The sequence below is a fragment of the Bacillus rossius genome, chromosome 16 (assembly GCF_032445375.1).
Source record: "Bacillus rossius redtenbacheri isolate Brsri chromosome 16, Brsri_v3, whole genome shotgun sequence".
NCBI classification, from domain to species: Eukaryota; Metazoa; Arthropoda; class Insecta; order Phasmatodea; family Bacillidae; genus Bacillus; species Bacillus rossius.
In genome coordinates this window covers 12,026,029-12,045,292 of record NC_086343.1, presented here as the reverse complement: position 1 = coordinate 12,045,292, position 19,264 = coordinate 12,026,029, and the positions used below count along the sequence as shown (strand labels likewise).

Below are 19,264 nucleotides of genomic sequence, written 5' to 3'. Positions count from 1 at the left end.
TTCGTCAACGTTATATTTGTTTACTTAAATCTTTATTTTTTGAACATCCCATTGGTGGAAGGGCAAGGTAATAAGTACGGGCGTGGTTTTGAGTAATTTGGTAAAGTTTAATTTGGTTTTGAAACACGTAACAGCTGCTCCCAGTGGTGTGTCGAATTTTTGGTTTCTAGCTCGTGAAGCGAGTAGTTTCCACAAGTTTCTAGCTCGTGAAGCGAGTAGTTTCTACAAGTTTCTAGTTCGTGAAGCGAGTAATTTCCACAAGTTTCTAGCTCGTGAAGCGAGTAGCTTCCACAAGTTTCTAGCTCGTGAAGCGAGTAGCTTCCACAAGTTTCTAGCTCGTGAAGCGAGTAGTTACCACAAGTTTCTAGCTCGTGAAGCGAGTAGTTTCCACAAGTTTATATCTCATGAAGCAAGTAGTTTCCACAAGTTTCTAGCTCGTGAAGCTAGTAGTTTCCACAAGTTTCTAGCTCGTGAAGCGAGTAGTGAGGGCCGACAAACCATTAGATGAATGATTGTCTATATCAGTTATAATGTTATGTACCTGTGGCTGTAAGAAAAAGTCCCCAACTCGGAGGGGAAAAAAGTCATTGGTTCCTTCTTGTCAGCAACATCCATATAGGGGGTTGATGGGTAAACACAATCATCATTGAAAGATAAGTTGTTTACGATCTCAAGCAGAGTTGCCATAGGCTCGTTTATTTGTGAGTCGCATTATTAATTCAATACGAATAGTTGGTGTTCTCTGAACGGCAACTTTTCTGCTCGTAAACAATTCTTCCGCGGTTATTAACTTAACTTCCAGATAGCTCTTATTTTGGTTTTACAACCTCAGATTAACGCCTGGCTCTTGAGATATTCTCCCGGTTAAAGTTTACCGTGGGTTGAACTGGCAGCTAGCTGTTTAACCTGGAGCAGACACGCGTCAGAAAAGAAAAATGGCGAGATATCGGGCGAGGTTGTGTTGTCGACAGTGATAGTGAAGATGACCGTCAACGGACAGTGAGTTGGCTGACTGTACCTGCACTTCGGGGTGGAGAGCGAGCATGAGTATGATCCAAGACATGCTGGCAGCGGTCGTATCGTGACCCTGGAAACAAAAAAATTGGTTGTCTGTAAAGTCGGTTTACGGACAATATTTTAACGTGACAACGTCATAACAAAACATTGATGAAATGATTGCTTACTTTTATGAATAAAATTGAAACATTTTTATTGAATTAGCACTATTTTGTATGGATACAAAGAAGGACTGATATTGAAATATACAATTTAATTGATAAATTTACTTTTATTTGCACTCATTAATTCAAATATGTTTATTACTTTAACGAACAGATTAATTTAACTATAACTTTTATACATGTTTGCTATTTAACTTCTTCCAATCTGTGTTATTCTGTTAAGGATAGGACGATGATAGGAAAAGTAGGAAACGAATGGGAGTGTTTCAAGTTTAATGTGCCTCGGAAAAGTCAAATCGACGGTTGTTCCAATCGAGTGGAAGAGAGATAGATGCGGCGCAAGCGTACAATGAGCGTAGCGGGACACAGCGTAACGGGACAATGTGCGTTACGGGACACTTTTTCGTGCGTGCAGCCGGCGTTCATCGATTTATTAGACGTTTTCACGTCAAAAATAATTCCCTTTAAAACAATTAAGAATATTTCCCCACTCTATAGTATGTTTTTTTTAGTAACACAAAGACGTTCAAAACTCGGGAAAAGTTCTACAACATCCAAAAAAATATTCTAAGACGTGCCAAAAAAAATTTTATAATATTCGAAAAAAATTGTAGACCATTGGGGAAAACCCTAGAACATACGGAAAAAATCCTAGATTATTCCAATAAAAACATTAACATTTCAGAAAATTCTAAAACAATTTCATTGTAGAATATTTCGGAACAAATTTGGATATTCGACAAATTATAGAACATTCTGGAAAATACTAGGCCTAGAACTTTCGAAAATATTCTTGATTCTAAAAAAAAAAAAAATTTGAGAACATTCCATTTTAGAATGTTTTGGGACAAAAAAAATTAAAATTATAAAATATTTCTAGAAAATACTGGAAAATTTTAGAATATCTGGGAATATTCCAAAATATTGAGGAAAAACAATCAAAGCCATTGGAAATAAAAAGTTAGAAACTAGGAGTCTCGTTGTTGAGAGCATTTTGTATACCTGAGGAGAAAACAAACTCTTTTCTAGGACATTCACAGAGTATGTTACACAAAATCTCTTAACATTTGAGGAAAGTCAAATGGTTCTTGAGACGTTGCCGATGGGATTTCCAATTGGGCACAAGGCTAGTATTAAATAAATAATAAAAATAAAAACAAAATATGCTAACAGAATCAGCAAAGTCATTTTAAGTTTCCCCTAACATTTCTTAGCTTAGCTACGCTATTAAGTTTAAAATGAAGTGAGTTTCAACTTGTGGGTAGCCGCATGAACGATGTATTTTTATACTGCAACCGATAACAGTCGTATATTCTGCTGTGATAATTATGGACTGGAAAAATTCGTGGGTTCAATGACCTCTAGCATGAACTCCATAGTTCTACGTACACTCAGTCAAATGTCACCCACTCATTGGCTGCTGTCTTGTGAGACGTCCCAACATATCAGTCTGTGATTTGACGCTGCTTTTGTTGAGTTTTTCTCATTGGCCCAGAGTCATCCAGGTGAGTTGTGAGCCATTATCAGAGGCAGCACTGAGGTAGCCTATAACTATTTGAATTCTATAGCCTATTGCGAAATGAATCCGCGAATTTTTCCGGTCTCTAGTGATAATGTCTCGCGTGACTTTTAATGCTTGCGTAGCTATACACCACAGAGTTACCTCAAACATGAACGTGTCCACCTCTTCTCTGATTTCTTCATCCGAGAGCCTGCCACCTTGCTCAGAAACTTCGAGAAGCAGATCGAGAAAAGCCTTTCTCCTCTTCTTGCCTAGGATGACAAGACAGTCGCTGTGAAGGCAGTTTAAATAACATATTGTTACGATTAATTAAAATGAAAATAATAAATCGTCGTGTGGGAAAACTACTGGGTTCGTAAAGGATAGCCCTTACAAAGATTTTATTACTGCACAGTTTTATTGATTGCCAATATTTACATCACTACAAATAATCTTGTAAAAATGCCTAGTAATCAATTACATTAAAAAATGTTGCTTCCCCAGTCACTCGGTTTTCACACACCGCACACCTCGCTGGGCCGCACCTCTGGCGCAACTCTCGCCGCAGCACCCCTCGTGGACCTCCGCCGCGGGACTCCGTCGCCGCACTCCGCCGCCGCCGACGCACTTCCACTTCGCCGAGGTTCCGCTCGAAGCTTCGCTCGGAACTCTCGCCGCACCCACGGCACTCTCGCCACCCAACTATCGCCGAGAAACTCACTCGCCGAGTAACTCGCTCTCTCTCCCAGGAACTCCGCATCAACCGCGGCTCTGTCGCGCGGAAAACTCTCCACTCTCCACTGCACTCAAGAGGCCGGCATCCTGGGCTTATATAGACCCAGGCGCCACTTCTAGAATTCGCTAGCGCGGCTGGGGCCATTCGCGTCATGCCGCGCCGACCCGACGCCAGATATCTCTAGGAAGGCGTCGGCAGATCGCATGGCGGCGCGCGGAACTCCCCAGCTGCCAGGTGTCAGGTGTCAGGTTAACGTGTCAAAGGCAGAGCGTCGCTAGGGGAGTGGTGGGAAGGAGGGGTAAAGCGACGACCCTTGTAATCCACAAAGGCGCGCGCGGCACGTCTCACGTTGCGGTGGCCACGTGACGTCAGTGGCCGTGCTGGGCCGCCAGCCAGCTCCGATTCCGAACCTGCGCGCACCGCCGCCCTGACACGTTAGTAACATTATAATCTGCTGGTCAGGGATGGAAGAAAATGTGAGCTAGACTTTCAGTACTCCCCAGAGATGGAAACTTCTAACCTTGGTAACGAGCAAATTCATGTGTTCTCATGTTGCAAATCTATATATATAAAAATTTAGCTTCCGTATGTATTTGGCCGCAAAACTCGGAAAGTATACGATGGTTTGGATTGAAATTTTTACAGAACATTGCATCTTAACAGAAGAGTGTTTATATGAAATAAAAGTTTGGGAAAATCCACCGGAAAAGTCGGAAAAAAAAGTTTCTATAACTAAATATCATGGTCACCCAACTTAGTTGTGACCACGCTCGACGATGCTGTACCATATTGTCGAAGTTCAAGCACATCAGGCTACTCGACCATTGTGCCTTGACGACTATAATATATATATATATTTTTTTTTCAAGAAAGAATAAAAAACTTTATTTAATTTGAAAGTATATTCTTTCGACTCTATTGATAAAAATACGTTTAAATTAAAAAAATATTCAAATTTTTGGAGCACAGTAAAAAAAATGCATTTAACCACGAATATGCGAGTTAAACTTCAGAACGATCCAACAGCAGTCATATTTTCAAGACAATTAATTGAAGTTGGTAACGGCACTGTACCTACAAATCCAGAAACAGGAAAAATCAGCTTATCATCTGATTTATGCAACATCGTAGATTCAAAAGAGGAATTAGTAGACAAGGTATTCCAAAACATCGAAACAAAATTCAAAAATCATGCATGGTTGAGCGAAAGAGCCATTCTAGCGGCTAAAAATGTTGACGTACACGATATGAACAATAGTATTATAAACAGAATCGAAGGTGAAACAATGACATACAAATCTATTGATTCAGTAGTGCACCAAAATGAAGCAGTGAACTTTCCAACGGAATTTCTCAATTCACTCGATGTTCCAGGATTACCACCACATATTTTGAATTTGAAAATTGGTGTGCCAATTATATTGCTTCGAAATATCTGTCAGCCTAAATTATGTAATGGTACACGATTAGTAGTTAAAAAATTAATGGATAATCTTATTGAAGCAACAATTTTGATTGGACTTCATAAAGGTGAAGACGTATTACTTCCACGAATGCCAGTTATTCCGACAGATATGGCGTTCGAGTTCAAACGACTTCAATTTCCAATACGCCTTGCGTTCGCTATGACCATCAATAAAGCACAAGGACAATCTTTGCAAGTGTGCGGTTTGAATTTAGAAAATGAATGCTTCTCTCATGGACAGTTATATGTCGGGTGCTCCAGAGTCGGTAAACCATCTGATCTATATGTTTATGCAAAAAATGGGAAAACAAGGAATGTAGTCCTTCCATTAGCTTTACAATAAAAATATTTAAGCTAAACACATTTTTATTTCTTCTATTACATTCCACAGCCATGCACAGTAAAATATTAAATTAAACAATGAATTAATATTAAACTGTGCCACAGCAAAGCGTGGCCGGGTTTAGCTAGTATACTTATAATAATATAATACTCTTCACACGAAATTTAACGGGCGTGATAAATATGCGCCAATCGTATTTCTGCTACATTTCTTGACGCGAATAACACTCGCCGCTATAATTCGCTACCGGAACAGCTACGTCGGCTATTTGAATCATTCGATTTGCAGAGCTAAATGTTAAACTTTTTAATGAAACTTCCCCGATAAACGCGATAAAGGCTAGTAAAAATTCCAAGCCCGGCTCTGGATCTGATTTTTGACAAGGAATGTAATTAAAAATACTGTACATATTGTTAAAAATCACTAAACAATTAATACCGCAAAGTTTTATCTTTGGTTTTGTGAACGTTGGTTCGCGCCAACAGCCACAGATGGCAGCACAGTGGTTACACATTTCCGTTCCATGTGACTTCCGTTCCATTCACGAAATTATTCCTACCAAATGTTGTATACCGCGAGCTAAAATGTTGCACAGCAATAAAATATACTTAGTTAAACTTTACCTATCAGGTGGTCTTCTTCTGATGACTCTGAGTTTGTGCCAGCGACACCTGAGAGCGCCACCTTCCTTTCTGCGATAACCTGTTAACAAAGACGACACATTTGATACCTACCACTTAACTATTCCTGTCAGCGTGATGCATAGAGCCGCCATCATTCCACTCCCGGCTATAATCAACTTGCCCATACGTAACCAATACATTTGAGATGACAAAGTCACATCCTTTGGCTGGTTGCAGGTGATATGGTAACAACTTTACCTTGTTTACAATTGGCTCAGGGTGGTGAAGGACATTTCGAAAGCACTGTGGGCCAATCAACGTGAAGCAGATGTATATGTGCTGCAAGTCTACTTCTACTTCACTATCCCCATAGCACGCGCAAAATAATTTTGGAAATCATTCTCCACGTTGTTTTTTTTTCTTAAACGTGGTAGAATACCAACGAAACAATTTTGCTGGTAAAAAATGTATTTTGTAACAGAACTTTCATACCGTTATGCATTGATTGTCAATGTAACGTTCACTAATATATATGTATATATGTATATATGTATATATATTTAGTTCTGAACTAGAACTAGGATAACTATATACCACAATATTACTATAGACTATAAATATAACTACTATAATACTATATACTATATATATGTTATATATAATATATGTATTAGTTATATATATATAGTATACAATACTATATACTATATATATATAACTATATATAATATTAGAACTTTCACACCGTTATGCATTGTCAATGTAACATTCACACACACATAACACACACACATACATATATAGTTCTAATAGAAAATACATTTATTACCAGCAAAACTTTTCGTTGGTATTCTACCATGTTTAAGAAAAACTTTGTGGAGGATAATATATGTACACTCAGAAATATCATTTATTGATGTTCAATGATTCCAAATATTATGGTAATCCAGCGCGTGAATTTTAATAATGTTAATAAAAATCGACCGCCAGAAAATGTAAATCAACATGTAGCTTCCCGCCTGGGGCAGGGTCAGCTTGGATGGAACGGGGCAGACACTCACAGCAGCCGGCTGCCCTACCCGAGGTACAGATCTGTCGTTCGGGTCAGCCAGGAGATTGCGTGAGGCGAGATGAGGTATGGAGCATGGTGCAGCGACGGAATGACTGGGTAAAGAGGACTGGAGTACCCCGAGGAAACCCCCAGGCCACGGTGACGTCACCCACGCCTCCCACTTGTTAAAAAAAACTAGGAACGAACCGCGGACACCTCGGTGGGATGCGAGTGCTCTAGCCACTCGACCACCGCCACAAAAATATAATAAGTTAAATAAAAAAATAATTGTTATCGCTGATTCATCGTAGACATACGATATTTTTACTGTCGCTTCCGAGGGAAGATAGCTCATGTAAGGAATTTGACCCTTGGTAGCTTATGTGCTTGAAAATTGTTTAAAATGCGCGTGTCTGTAACGATAATATCTTCTGACATAAATTTTTTTTATCAGGAACAGAGTTAGATTAGCGATTATAACACAGCGTTATCAGACATAAGCTAGAGATCTGCAAAATTCGCGGTTTCGATGGCCTTCAGGATAGACTGCACATACCCCTGTACACTCGGGAAAATAACGTCAAGTTCATTGGCAGCTGACTTGTAAGTCGTCTCAGCTGGTTTGTCTGTGATTCGATCCTTTTTTGGTTGAGGGTTTATAACTGGTTGAGATGCGTCCAGATGAACAGTAAGCCAATAGCAAAATTATCTAAGAGGTATATGTGTTTGAATTCTAGCCTATCACCGAATAAATCCGCGAATTTTGCAGGTCTCTAGACATGACTGACTGACTCAACTTTGTTGGGCTGTAGTGCGTCTGCGACCAGTGGCGCTTATTGCAGTATGAGCCACGTCGTGTGCTCGTGTCAACAATTACGATTATTCAGATATACGATTCGTACACATCTCGCCACGTTTGGCCGTTACCTACGTGTGATATGTTCGGACATTGCGATTTTGCCACAGAATTAAAAAAATGTTGCTCGATCACTGGTGTGGGGATTATTCCTGTGTCGGTGAGGCGGGATGATAAGCGCGACGCTCGCTGGTGCTTCTAGCGCGGTGTCGCCTCTGGACTGGCGCGCTGTCTTCTCGTCGTCACAGGACAACCATGAGATTTTAGCGGTAACCATAACCTCATATGGCGGAGAAATAAATAATATAAAGGTGTAATGCAAGTTCCTTAAGTGCTTTCAAGAATCTGCACCGCGCGTTTTATGCTTAGATGCTACTCTGGTATCACACGTTTTAGCCATTTTTCACTCTTCTAAAAAAATATGCAGTTTTAAAAGCGAGCTAGATCTACCCATCCGCCCTCAGCATGTAGTTTGAATGCTTTCCGTAAACAAGCCACCGCACGGATGTCTTGAGCAGTTTTCAAATCGCGTGGTTTTACCTGAAGCTGTGCAAGGCGTGTGTGTGTGTCCGTGTAAGAGGTTTGCTGAGCACGTATACGTTGGGCCCACAATAAGGAAGACGGCGATTTTTCACCTGTGGAAGATTTCCTTCTTACGTCTAAGACCAGGTGTTTGTGCCCATTCTGCGGACGGCGGTACCATCATATCACCCTGCCCAATGCAGTTGCAGCCACTACAGCCATAAATTAAGAGTCGGAACCTGCTATCGTCAGTTGGCTGTCATTTGAAGTGCTTAGATCACAATTTTAAAAAAAGAGCTAGTATTTCAGTTCTTGCCAGTGATGTGTAAACGTCTAACTTCTGTAACGAGCAAATTCATGTCGCAAATAAACTCAGTGTAGAATCCTTAAAAATAATGCCGAGGGTGTTAAAATACTGATGAAATAAAAATGTTTGCTTTTAAATTGCATACAAAAAAAATTGCAGACGCGAAACACACTTTTTCTGCAACCGCCGCTAGAATTCGCTGCCTGAATCGTAAACGAAACAAACGGAAATTTTATATACTATTACAAACGGCTCCGATAAAAGCAAAAACACTTGATTTCATCCTCAACCTCGGCTTTGAAACTGTTTTTTCGCCAAAGGAATGTTATTGAAAACTGTTCCATCTTTTTAAGTTCATTAAACTTACTACACGTTAGACGTTAACTTCTATGGCGTTACTAAAATATTAACACGAATTACACCTTTGTGTACTTGTTTTTGCTTAATCGATTGAAATCTGTCTGTAAATAATTACCACAAACAAACCTTAACATTGTTTAGCTGATTGAACATTAGTATATCATATTATTATATCATTCAAATTTCCAGTAACGAGATTTGAACCACGTTCCTTGAGGTTAACAAGCGCGCTCTTCCGCTGTGCTACAGATCATTAGTGACATATTACAAGGAGAATGTGTGTTACAATCATTGCAATGACAGTTTTCATAGGTATTGTAAAACTTGAGATTACCTTTGTGCTATGACCATTTTAGTTCACCAAATATATATCTACCGGGGTAGTTTCACTGTCATAAAGTTTCTATGTTGCTACACGTGGTTGTGTCGTATTTCCGTTCATCAACCTCCGTTACATTTTCACGAAATTACCAATACCAAATTCCGCGTACCTAGAGCTAAGATGTTTACACATCAAACACTCCCAATATTCAGCGGGTCGCCATTTTGTTTCCGTACCCTTTTGGTGAATCCGTGCAAGATGCCGAGGCACTCCGCGAAGCGTCTGCCCTTCCGTGTTCGGTAGAATATGAGGTCAGGGTGTAGCCACGGCTTCAGAACCCGGCTCATGAATATTTCGCTTATGCTGTAACACAAGAGTGCAAAACACACGTCTATGCTCACAAGTTTTTGCTCACGCGCATGTACTCATACTCATGTCTTACTCTCATGTCTGCAACTCGCGAGCCTGTAGTCGCATGTCTGTAGTCGCATGCATGTAGTCGCATGCCTGTAGTAGCATGTCTGTAGTGGCATGCCTGTAGTCGCATGTCTGTAGTCGCATGCCTGTAGTCACATGCCCGTAGTCGCATGCATGTAGTCGCATACCTGTAGTCGCATGCCTGTATGTCTGCAACTCGCGAGCCTGTAGTCGCATGTCTGTAGTCGCATGTCTGTAGTCGCGTGCCTGTAGTCGCATGCCTGTAGTCGCATGCCTGTAGTCGCGTGCCTGTAGTCGCGTGTCTATAGTCGCGTGTCTGTAGTCGCGTGCCTGTAGTCGCGTGCCTGTAGTCGCATGCCTGTAGTCGCAGGCCTGTAGTCGCCTGTGCGATGCATAACGGACAAAAAATCAAATGTTTAAAATATTCACAAAATCGTATCGAATTGTAAATATTGTTCCTGGCAAAGCTGTATTACACTAATTTAATAAAATACAGGATTGAAAAAAAAATTAAAGTTTGTAATGTTTGAACTGTTTAAGTGATTAACCGATTGCGACCTTTTAATAACATCATTCAATAAAAAATTATAAAATAAAAATTAATAAACTTAATATTGACCATTCATAAAATCAAATAGAGTGCCCACTTTTGTTTTTTTAAGTAATATATATATATATATATATATCATAAAAAAATTATCAAAATATTTTCATTAGCAAATCTTAGACTTCCAAAGCTTTAGGGCTTTGCAACAAACGCGAAACTTCACATCAGACGCAAAGCTTTGCTTCAGCACCAAAGTTTCGAATAAAACGAATAACAAATTTACTGGCGAAGTCAATTCGAATATTAAAAAAAAAAAAAAAAAAAAAACCTTCGATTGATTTGCCTATAACATTTGACATAAATATAGACACAAAAGGATGTAGACAGCATTGTTCTAGCTAAGTAACAGTCTATTACCGCATTTCTACTAAAAGATGGCGCCACAAATCCCTCTAAGGTAACATGGACGCATGAAGGAATGCGAGCGATTCGTAAAGGCGGCATCGGCGATTTTGTGCGGACCCTTGCGACTATTTGAAAAACCAACCGCCTTCAATATGCATTTTTTTAAACAATTTGTTTTAGGCATTTAGGCCTTCAAGGGGGTATTAGAAGATAAACACGTATCAGGAAAATAAAATCAAGTGAGAGAGTCTTTTAGGAGTTGCCAGAGATGTGCAACATCTATCCTCAAAAATGAGAAAATTCATGTGTTCTCATGTTGCAAATACACTTATAATACGAAACTCACACACGAAATTGAACATAGAATTCTATAAAATAAAGTCGATACGCGCAAATATACGTACATTGATGTTTTCAATTATAGTTTCCGCACCCGCCGCTAGAATTCAATACCGTAGCAGTTCAGTCGACTATTGAATCATTCCATTTGCGGAGTGAAATTTTAAGCTATATAATGAAATGGCTCCGATAAAGGCGAAAAAGATTTAAAAAAAAAATCAAATTCTCTCTTTGTACCTGATTTCCGATAATGAATTTAATTAAAATACTGACAATCTTGTGAAATCCACTGAACAGTTAATGCTTTAAGGTTTTCCTTTAGCTTTGTGAACTTTGGTGCTCACCATCCTCCACAGATGGCAGCATCGTGGTTACACGGTTCCTTTTCCGCGCGACTTCCGTTCCATTCACGGAATTACTCCCTCCAGGTTCCGTACACCTAGAGCTTAAGATGTTATACGTAAAAAAAAATTGGTTGTCTGTAAAGTCGGTTTACGGACGATAGTTTAACGTGACAACGTCATAACAAAACATTCATGAAATGATTGCATACTTTTATGAATAAAATTGAATCATTTTTTATTGAATTATCACTATTTTGTATGGATACAAAGAAGGAGTGAAATGAAATCTACAATTTAATTTATAAATTTACTTTAATTTGCACTCATTAATTCAAATATGTTTATTACTTTAACGAACAGATTATTTTAACTATAACTTTTATACATGTTTGCTATTTAACTTCTTCCAATCTGTGTTATTCTGTTAATGATAGGACGATGATAGGAAAAGCAGGAAACGAATGGGAGTGTTTCAAGTTTAACGTGCCTCGAAAAAGTCAAATCGATGGTTGTTCCAATCGAGTGGAAGAGAGATAGATGCGGCGCAAGCGTACAATGAGCTTAACGGGACGGAGCGTAACGGGACAAGGCGCGTAACGGGACACTATTTCGTGCGTGCAGCCGGCGTTCATCGCTTTATTAGACGTTGTCACGTCAAAAAAAAAAAATTGTTCTTCCGCCTGATGCGGAACGGAAAGAGCACGATGAAAGAAGTGAGGTGTTTCTTCTAGCCACTTACTCGTACACCGCCCGCACGTACTCTGAATTGACGTCTTCCTGGGCGTGTATTTCAGTTCCCATGGCGGTCTCTGGAACATCAGTCACACCAGTCGTGAACTCGTGAAATCGTGGACTCGTAAACTGGCCCTTGAGGGGGGGGGGGGGAAGGAGTTACCGTGCTTGTCTGCTTCGATCTACTGTTAAAAACATTAAATCATCGACAAACATAAAAAATATTTTCACAGAGGTGTTGTTTACGCAAATGACCAACCCGGAGTAAATGCGTGACTGCAGAAAGTTGGGGGTAAAAGAGAGACATCGCCATAGCCTGATTAGTTTAAGGATTCGGGATATATAAGCAAATAGTACTGACTAACCAGAAATTACTGTATTATCTCCCTTTAAAAAAATTGCTATAAAATAAATATTTGATTTAGAATGATAATTTTTTTCCCATTATAGCTAGAGAAATATATTTTATTTTACTGCAAAGAAAATAAAACTTTAAAGAACTTATTTTGAAGATATGCATTTACGGAAACGTTTATAAAAAAAATTGATTCTTATCTAAAGTTTTGGAGTAGGATTTTGACATTTTTGAGGGTAATTCTGCAGCAGATTATATCATGGTTCGTAAGTATGAGAAAAAAAGTTGACTTTATTAAGCACAAGCATTGGTTACAGCAATAAATGTAGCTCTAATTTACAAGAAACAGATTCGATCTGTGGCTGTGAAGTATAAGACAACTAAATCAATGTAGAGTAGGAGGATTCTATTACTAAAAGTACAGGTAGAAAAATTGCATTTTCTTCAAAACATTAATATACAATTGAAAATCACCTAAATATTGTAGAAAATAAGGAATTTTTATTGTCAAAAGAGGATGTGAAAACTAAACTACAAGGTTTTATTGAGCAAACTGAACCGACTACGGCGTTTAAAAACATCAGGTCCGGAGAGGATTGGTTTTAAAATTTCTGCAAAGGGGTAGGATAAGTCTGTATTGGGAAACTCATTAAGACAGAATATTTCTGATCAAGTTTTGGTTATTTTATGGGGGCAAATAATATTATAGAGCTATACATCGCTCTCTTTGCTGTAGCTAACGATTCCAGCATTACGGGTTGATTTTGTATCAAAGAGGCCGGCTAGCATTTGCGTAGCAGACGTCAGCTGTTTTCGTATGAACTGCGAGCTAGCTCGCACAACTGAGATCAGTATCTATAGTGTCAAGTAGCACAAAATGGCTTAGATCTGTATCGGTTAAGAAATCACGTGAGAATTTTTTTTATGATTTAAAATTGTGCATGAGAATCTTAAAATTTTACATGAGGATCTTAATTCTGCATGAGGATCTTATAATTCTGCATGAGGATCTTATAGTTAGGCATGATAATCTTATAATTTTGCATGAGGATCTTATAATTATGCATGAGGATCTTATAATTATGAATGATAATCTTATAATTCTGCATGGGGGTCTTATAATTCTGCTTGAGAATCATCTTACCGCAAATGATGTCCAACGCACATCGGGTGATGTAGGGGAAAATGTCGAAAGTCTTCCCGTCTGCTTTCCCCTGCAGTTTGTCCACCAGTATCTCACTCTTCTCAGAGAACACTTCCATGAAGTTGTCCAGGATCTTGAAGTGAAACGTCGGGGTGATGATCTTCCTGTGAGTGTGCCATTTATTTCCTTGAAAGAAAAAGAAAACAAAAGAAGCATTACACGTGTTTAAAGTCGAATTTGACAACTCTGTCAGAAATAGTACCAATGATCTGTACGTATTTTTCTGCCACTGTTTTTCTGTAAGCGGGTATTTTTTTAGCAACCTTGTCTCGTAAATATAGATCACCTAATGATTTGCAAGTGACAGCAAGTAGAACCACTGGTGGTACTGCTTTTAAAAATTGTCAAATTTGAGAATATTTACACGATACACACATGGCTGAAATAAGCGTACACGTTTAGATTAATTCAACTAAGTCAATGAAGGAGAAACGCTAAAACAGCAACAAAAAAACATTACGTGGAGTCCATGTGCGACATTGACTTCTTGCTTATTAAGCATAGATATAGATAAATTTTTAGTAACTTCTTATTGAACAAGAGATAGTAATTGAGAATTGTAAGGATGTAGGTATGATCTCAAATTAAGGGAAAAAAAGCCATATTCTGCGCCCTTGACACACGAAACCGTTCACTGGCACTTTTTTGCGCCTCTTTTAAACGGCGTGTTCCCACGTTGTCTTTGATAATACCTCTTATCTGCTTCCGACATTTTTAATTTTTAGGCATGATGTTAAATCGATATCTCCAGCTGAATAAAATGAAAGAACTAAAAAAAAACTCCATTCGAACCTAATTAACACATAAAGTCTATCTCTCAAGTCTGTAAGTCCTTTTGACATTTCAAATGACAGTGTTCACATACCAAAAATAAATTACACTCATAAAGCTAATCTCTTAAGTATAGTACTGCACAAATCAATAACTATTTTCCACGCGAATAAATAAATGGTAGGTAATTTAAATAAATTAAAGAAATATTATGGTAGCGTCAGTCGTTAGACGTTACGAAAACTGAGGGCTAGACAAACACAAGCAGCGTTACGAGAATTCCGTAGCGTCACTGCTGCGCCACTTCTACCTCTCCCCTGTCGTCTCCCCTTCCGGCCGTTACAACTAGCATATAGAACACTACGCTACGTACCAAATCCCCCCATTTTTTGTAGTCTTCCCATTCGACCGCTAGCGCATGAGTTGGAGTGCCGTCGCCGCTGACGCACTCTCCTCCTCTACCGGTTCCCCCACCACCTACCTAACTATTCCCCTCATGCGATCGGAATTATCGTAACGATCGAAAATTGTAGCCCCCATCAGCAAGGTAGTTTCACTTCAAAAATTCGTCATTAATAAGTACAAAGAAGAAAAAATATATATAGTTTTTTTTTTAAGTAATAGATTTATTTGATAAATAACATTTGTCTTTAATCACCAATTCAATTTGAGATGTATAAATTATGAATTTGTATGGTACTTAAATTTTTCATAAGTACATAACTGATTTTTTTTTAATCTAAAGAAGTGCCGTGCTAGGGAATACGTTTACAAGAATGCATATGAACAAAGATTAAAGTCCGCAGGTCCCTTTAAGAGCTAATATGGCCGCGCTAGACGGCGTTCAGGGCTCCGGGGGTTGACGCGCCATTTACAAACCAGAGATTTATTAAGGGTGTTTCATTCAAGCGGGCTTGCACAGTTGTGACTTGAGGCTGATTAACCTGCAAAGTTTTTGCTGAAATTTCTCTCACCTGACTCTGCAAGCGGTCCTTAAGAATAGCCGCTGAGAGCACTTTCCTACAGTAGTTTTGGTACATAGTTTCGAATTTCACATGTGTTTTTGGTACAGTAAATAAAGTATAATACAGTTATATTTAGGTAAAAAAAAAAATTACTACACAGTATCATAAGTTAAACAAATTTATGGAACACTACGTAAAAATGTAATGACTTAATTAAAATTCTAATAAAAAATAATCATGTGTCAAAACTTTCGGGAACTTTGCTGATCCTATGAAATAATATTTGAGTGGCTTTATTTCCGGGTGATTTTGTTTCGTGTGTAACGTGACTTTCATTCAGTGTGTGTTTGTGTTAATTTAAGAATTCTGATGTGCTTAATTAGATCGAAGTTACAAAATAAAAAAGGATGGCAGTTAGTAGGCCGAGAAATCATTCGACCGAAATGTCGGATGTCAGTCAAATGACTGTCGGTCAGATGACTTTTTCGGTCTACGTCTACTGCTACGGCAGCGGCGAGAACGGCAGGGAATGTGGCCTGAGGTAGGAGTGTGCGCGTCATGAAATACCTTGACGTGGACTTACCTGAGCTCGTCAGCAGGCCAGTTCCCAGCCAAGGATAAAGGAACGTGTAGAGAAAAGACTTCTCTGTGTGCTTCGTTCCGCTGAGGATCTTCTGCAAGTACAAGAACATTTATCATGATTGTACACCGCGATAGAAAAGTTTTCTTTTGCCAAACCACTTCTAATCACTATGGACAACAGGAGTTAAGCTAAGTTCACGATTTAAAAAAAAAAAAACATAAGCGAGTGCACACGACCTGTGCGAAATAAGTTCACAGTTGGTAACATACTGTTTATTTTAGCGAGTAAAAATTTCACGATCTATCCGACAAAATGTTGGCAATGTCAGTAAATAACTACCTACCGAATGTTCATCCCACCATCTCTGAACAGTAACGTGTGAACACGGTTTTTCAACATATTGTTACGATTTACTGCGGTTTCGTAAAGGATAGCCCAATTAAAGATTTTTATCACACACAGTTTTATTTATTGCCACTATTTATATTACTAGCTAATAATCTTATAAAATGGCAAATAATCAATTGCACTTAAAAAAAAAAAATGTTCCTTCCTCCAGTCACTCGTCACAATACGAACTGACATCTCAGGAAATCCAAATCGCAACAGGCTTACCAAATTGTTTAATCGCTGGTGCCACTGTAACAGACGAACCATAGCATGTTTTTTTTTCAGTGTATTCCAAGCCTCAACATTCTACCAGTATTGCCAACAGGAAACAGCTGTTAGGTTCCATGAATAAAAACAAAATTATATCTGGATATTTCAATGCGGTCATACCATACACTTAGTCATTTCGAGGGTTGAAATATAAATTACATTTTAATTTTTTTAACCATTAAAATATTACTTAATTAGTAGATAAAACAACTTACCAACTATCAAATATATTTATGAATTAAATGTAAATCATGCGTAAAAAAACAAAATTACAAAAGCAAAATCAATTAAGTAAACCACCACCTTAAGGAGGTATTCAGAAACAGCCTACAAATGATATTTACTTGGAATGGAAAAAAAAACATACCTCGATGTGTTCTGCCTTAATTAGGTTTACTTCTGGGTATGGTCCCGCCCAAGTACACCATATAGGATAAAATTCTTTGATACGTTCTCCCATGAACTTCAGTATACCTGACAAAAATACAGTAAGGATGAACATATTCTTTTTTTTTCCCCGTAAACACTTTCAAGCAAGTGATAGCAAACATCGTAATAGGACAATATGGAAGACTCTGGCCAATTAGCTTTGGCGAAGCACGAGACACTTTAATGCGTTGCTTTCTCCATTCTGCTAGATGCCGCTACTGCAACTAGCCTCACGCACTTTTAACGCATGTTGTACGATAACATAGGTACACTCCGCGTTCCAAGGTTCTCTTGTCTCGCTTATTTCTTACCGGTTTCCCATATTGTCCTTATTACAATATACAATACAGTCAATAACAGTCAATAGAAGCTCTTGTGCCCATAGTCATCCTGCTGAAGACTTTGCAAGCAGATACCTCATTATCCACGTCGTATTGTAAACCATGTAAAACATCTGGCCTTTTTGGATAAGATATCATGTCGACTATAATAGAGACACAAAAATATCTTACCTCTTTGATTTTCAAAATGGTCCATTATTTCAAAGGTTTTCGAAATTTGGGAGTGTGAAGCTCATTTGTTTGGATTTTCATGCTTTTTTATTATGATGCCTTCGGGTCGTTAATTATTGTAAAATATTTAATAAAACCTCACTAGCAATGAAATTTCCGTGGTAAAAAAAATACTATTTGACTTACATTGGCCCGCCCATTAGTTTTAGTTTCAATTTAAATACCGTACGCATTGTTTGGAATTTAATTTAAGCTCCAAATCCTTACTAATATCATAAATGCGAAAGTAACTCTGTCTGTCTGTCTGTTTGTCTGTTTGTTTGTTTGTTACCTTTTCCCGGCTGAACGGCTGAACGGATCGTAATGAAATTTGGCAAGGAGATAGATTATATCCTGGGGATGGACATAGGCTATCTTTTGTCTAAAAAAATAATTTTTAAACGGGTTGAAAAAATATATCTTAATTTTATGTAATGTGTGTCATAGATATACAAACTGTTAGTGTCATTCCTCTATGTCTGCCGAGCAATAGCTTTCAAGCCATTACGTTACGTTTTGCTATTGTAAGGAACTAAGTAGAGAGTAAGAAAAAAAAGATCTTGACAGTTTGTAGTGTCGCCATATTTGTTTCAATTTTCAATACCGTTTTTGTATACAGTACACTCCCTATTTAACGCGGTTGTCGGGGGACATAACTTTTACCCGCGTTGTTGCATAACCGCGATGTTTCGATGTGACCAAGGTCAAAAGTCATAAAACACCGCCTGTGTTCTAATAGGTCGGCAAGCACGCACAGTATAGACGGCCCGCCTTTGTGCGGACTTTGCATCCGCAGTTTTCACTAAACGCGGGTGAAAAAATAAAAATAATAAATTTTAAAGATAAATATTAAATGTTGAATTGTTTTTATTTTTCCGCGTGCCGCGCACAGTTTGTCGCACGGCCTACGAGCGCGCCACACGCCGCCATACACACGTGCGGCACACAAGCTGCTGCCAGTCTCGTGGTGTCAGCCACAGTATCTGCTTCGTCTGAGTGTCCGTAACAAAGTAAGGGCAGTGTGTGCGGTTACACACGATTCTGTGGTCAAAGTCTTCTAAATAGAAAGGCCACAGTAATACTTCAAACCGAATATGAATCGCAAAGTACCGAGTTTGATTGACAAAATAAAAATTCTAGATTTACGTACTTACAGATAGCGTGTCTTTTGCAGAAGTATGCAGCAGATACGTGAAAAACGATTCTAGCATTCGTACAATATAAAATAAAGAATCGTCTATCGTGTAAAGTGGCTAATCTTTGTTATCCATGCTTACATTAAATTATAAATGGTCACATGTGGGATACAAAAATTGCGCCAAAATAATTTTAGCGCAATAAGTGGCGCCGTATTAAAAAGTCTGTTAAACGTTGTCTTTACTTATTCCATCAAACGCTGTGTCGAGTTGCTGAGTGTGTGTGGCTCGGATCGGCAAGTGTTATATTCCCTAGCCTCTGGTTAAAGGTCGGGAGTCCGCTACACATAAACATATCCGGGGCTTGTTTACTACCTCACGGCAAAAGTGGTACAGTATGGTTCACGTAAGTATTGGACCACTGGGAATTCCTCGGCAAAGATTAAAAATACGCTAGCTGATTTACTTTACTATTTAATGTTAAAACATTATACCAAAGTAAAAAGATGAACGTGTATAATACAACGAATAATATTAC

General features: G+C 38.6%; 2 protein-coding genes across 2 annotated transcripts in view; one reads left to right on the top strand and one right to left on the bottom strand.

Moving 5' to 3' along the window:
- LOC134539991 (cytochrome P450 4C1-like) overlaps positions 1-19,264 on the bottom strand; it is a 38,305-nt gene that overhangs the window by 8,466 nt on the left and 10,575 nt on the right. Inside the window, exons 3-10 of the mRNA XM_063382402.1 lie at positions 16,978-17,084; positions 15,951-16,041; positions 13,572-13,757; positions 12,080-12,149; positions 9,504-9,630; positions 5,850-5,928; positions 2,845-2,954; positions 1,019-1,087 (exon numbers count right to left, since the gene is read on the bottom strand). Coding sequence (XP_063238472.1) covers positions 1,019-1,087; positions 2,845-2,954; positions 5,850-5,928; positions 9,504-9,630; positions 12,080-12,149; positions 13,572-13,757; positions 15,951-16,041; positions 16,978-17,084 — 839 coding nt within the window. The remainder of the gene's footprint in view (positions 1-1,018; positions 1,088-2,844; positions 2,955-5,849; positions 5,929-9,503; positions 9,631-12,079; positions 12,150-13,571; positions 13,758-15,950; positions 16,042-16,977; positions 17,085-19,264) is intronic.
- LOC134539995 (protein singed wings 2) overlaps positions 1-19,264 on the top strand; it is a 209,951-nt gene that overhangs the window by 184,523 nt on the left and 6,164 nt on the right. The window lies entirely within an intron of this gene.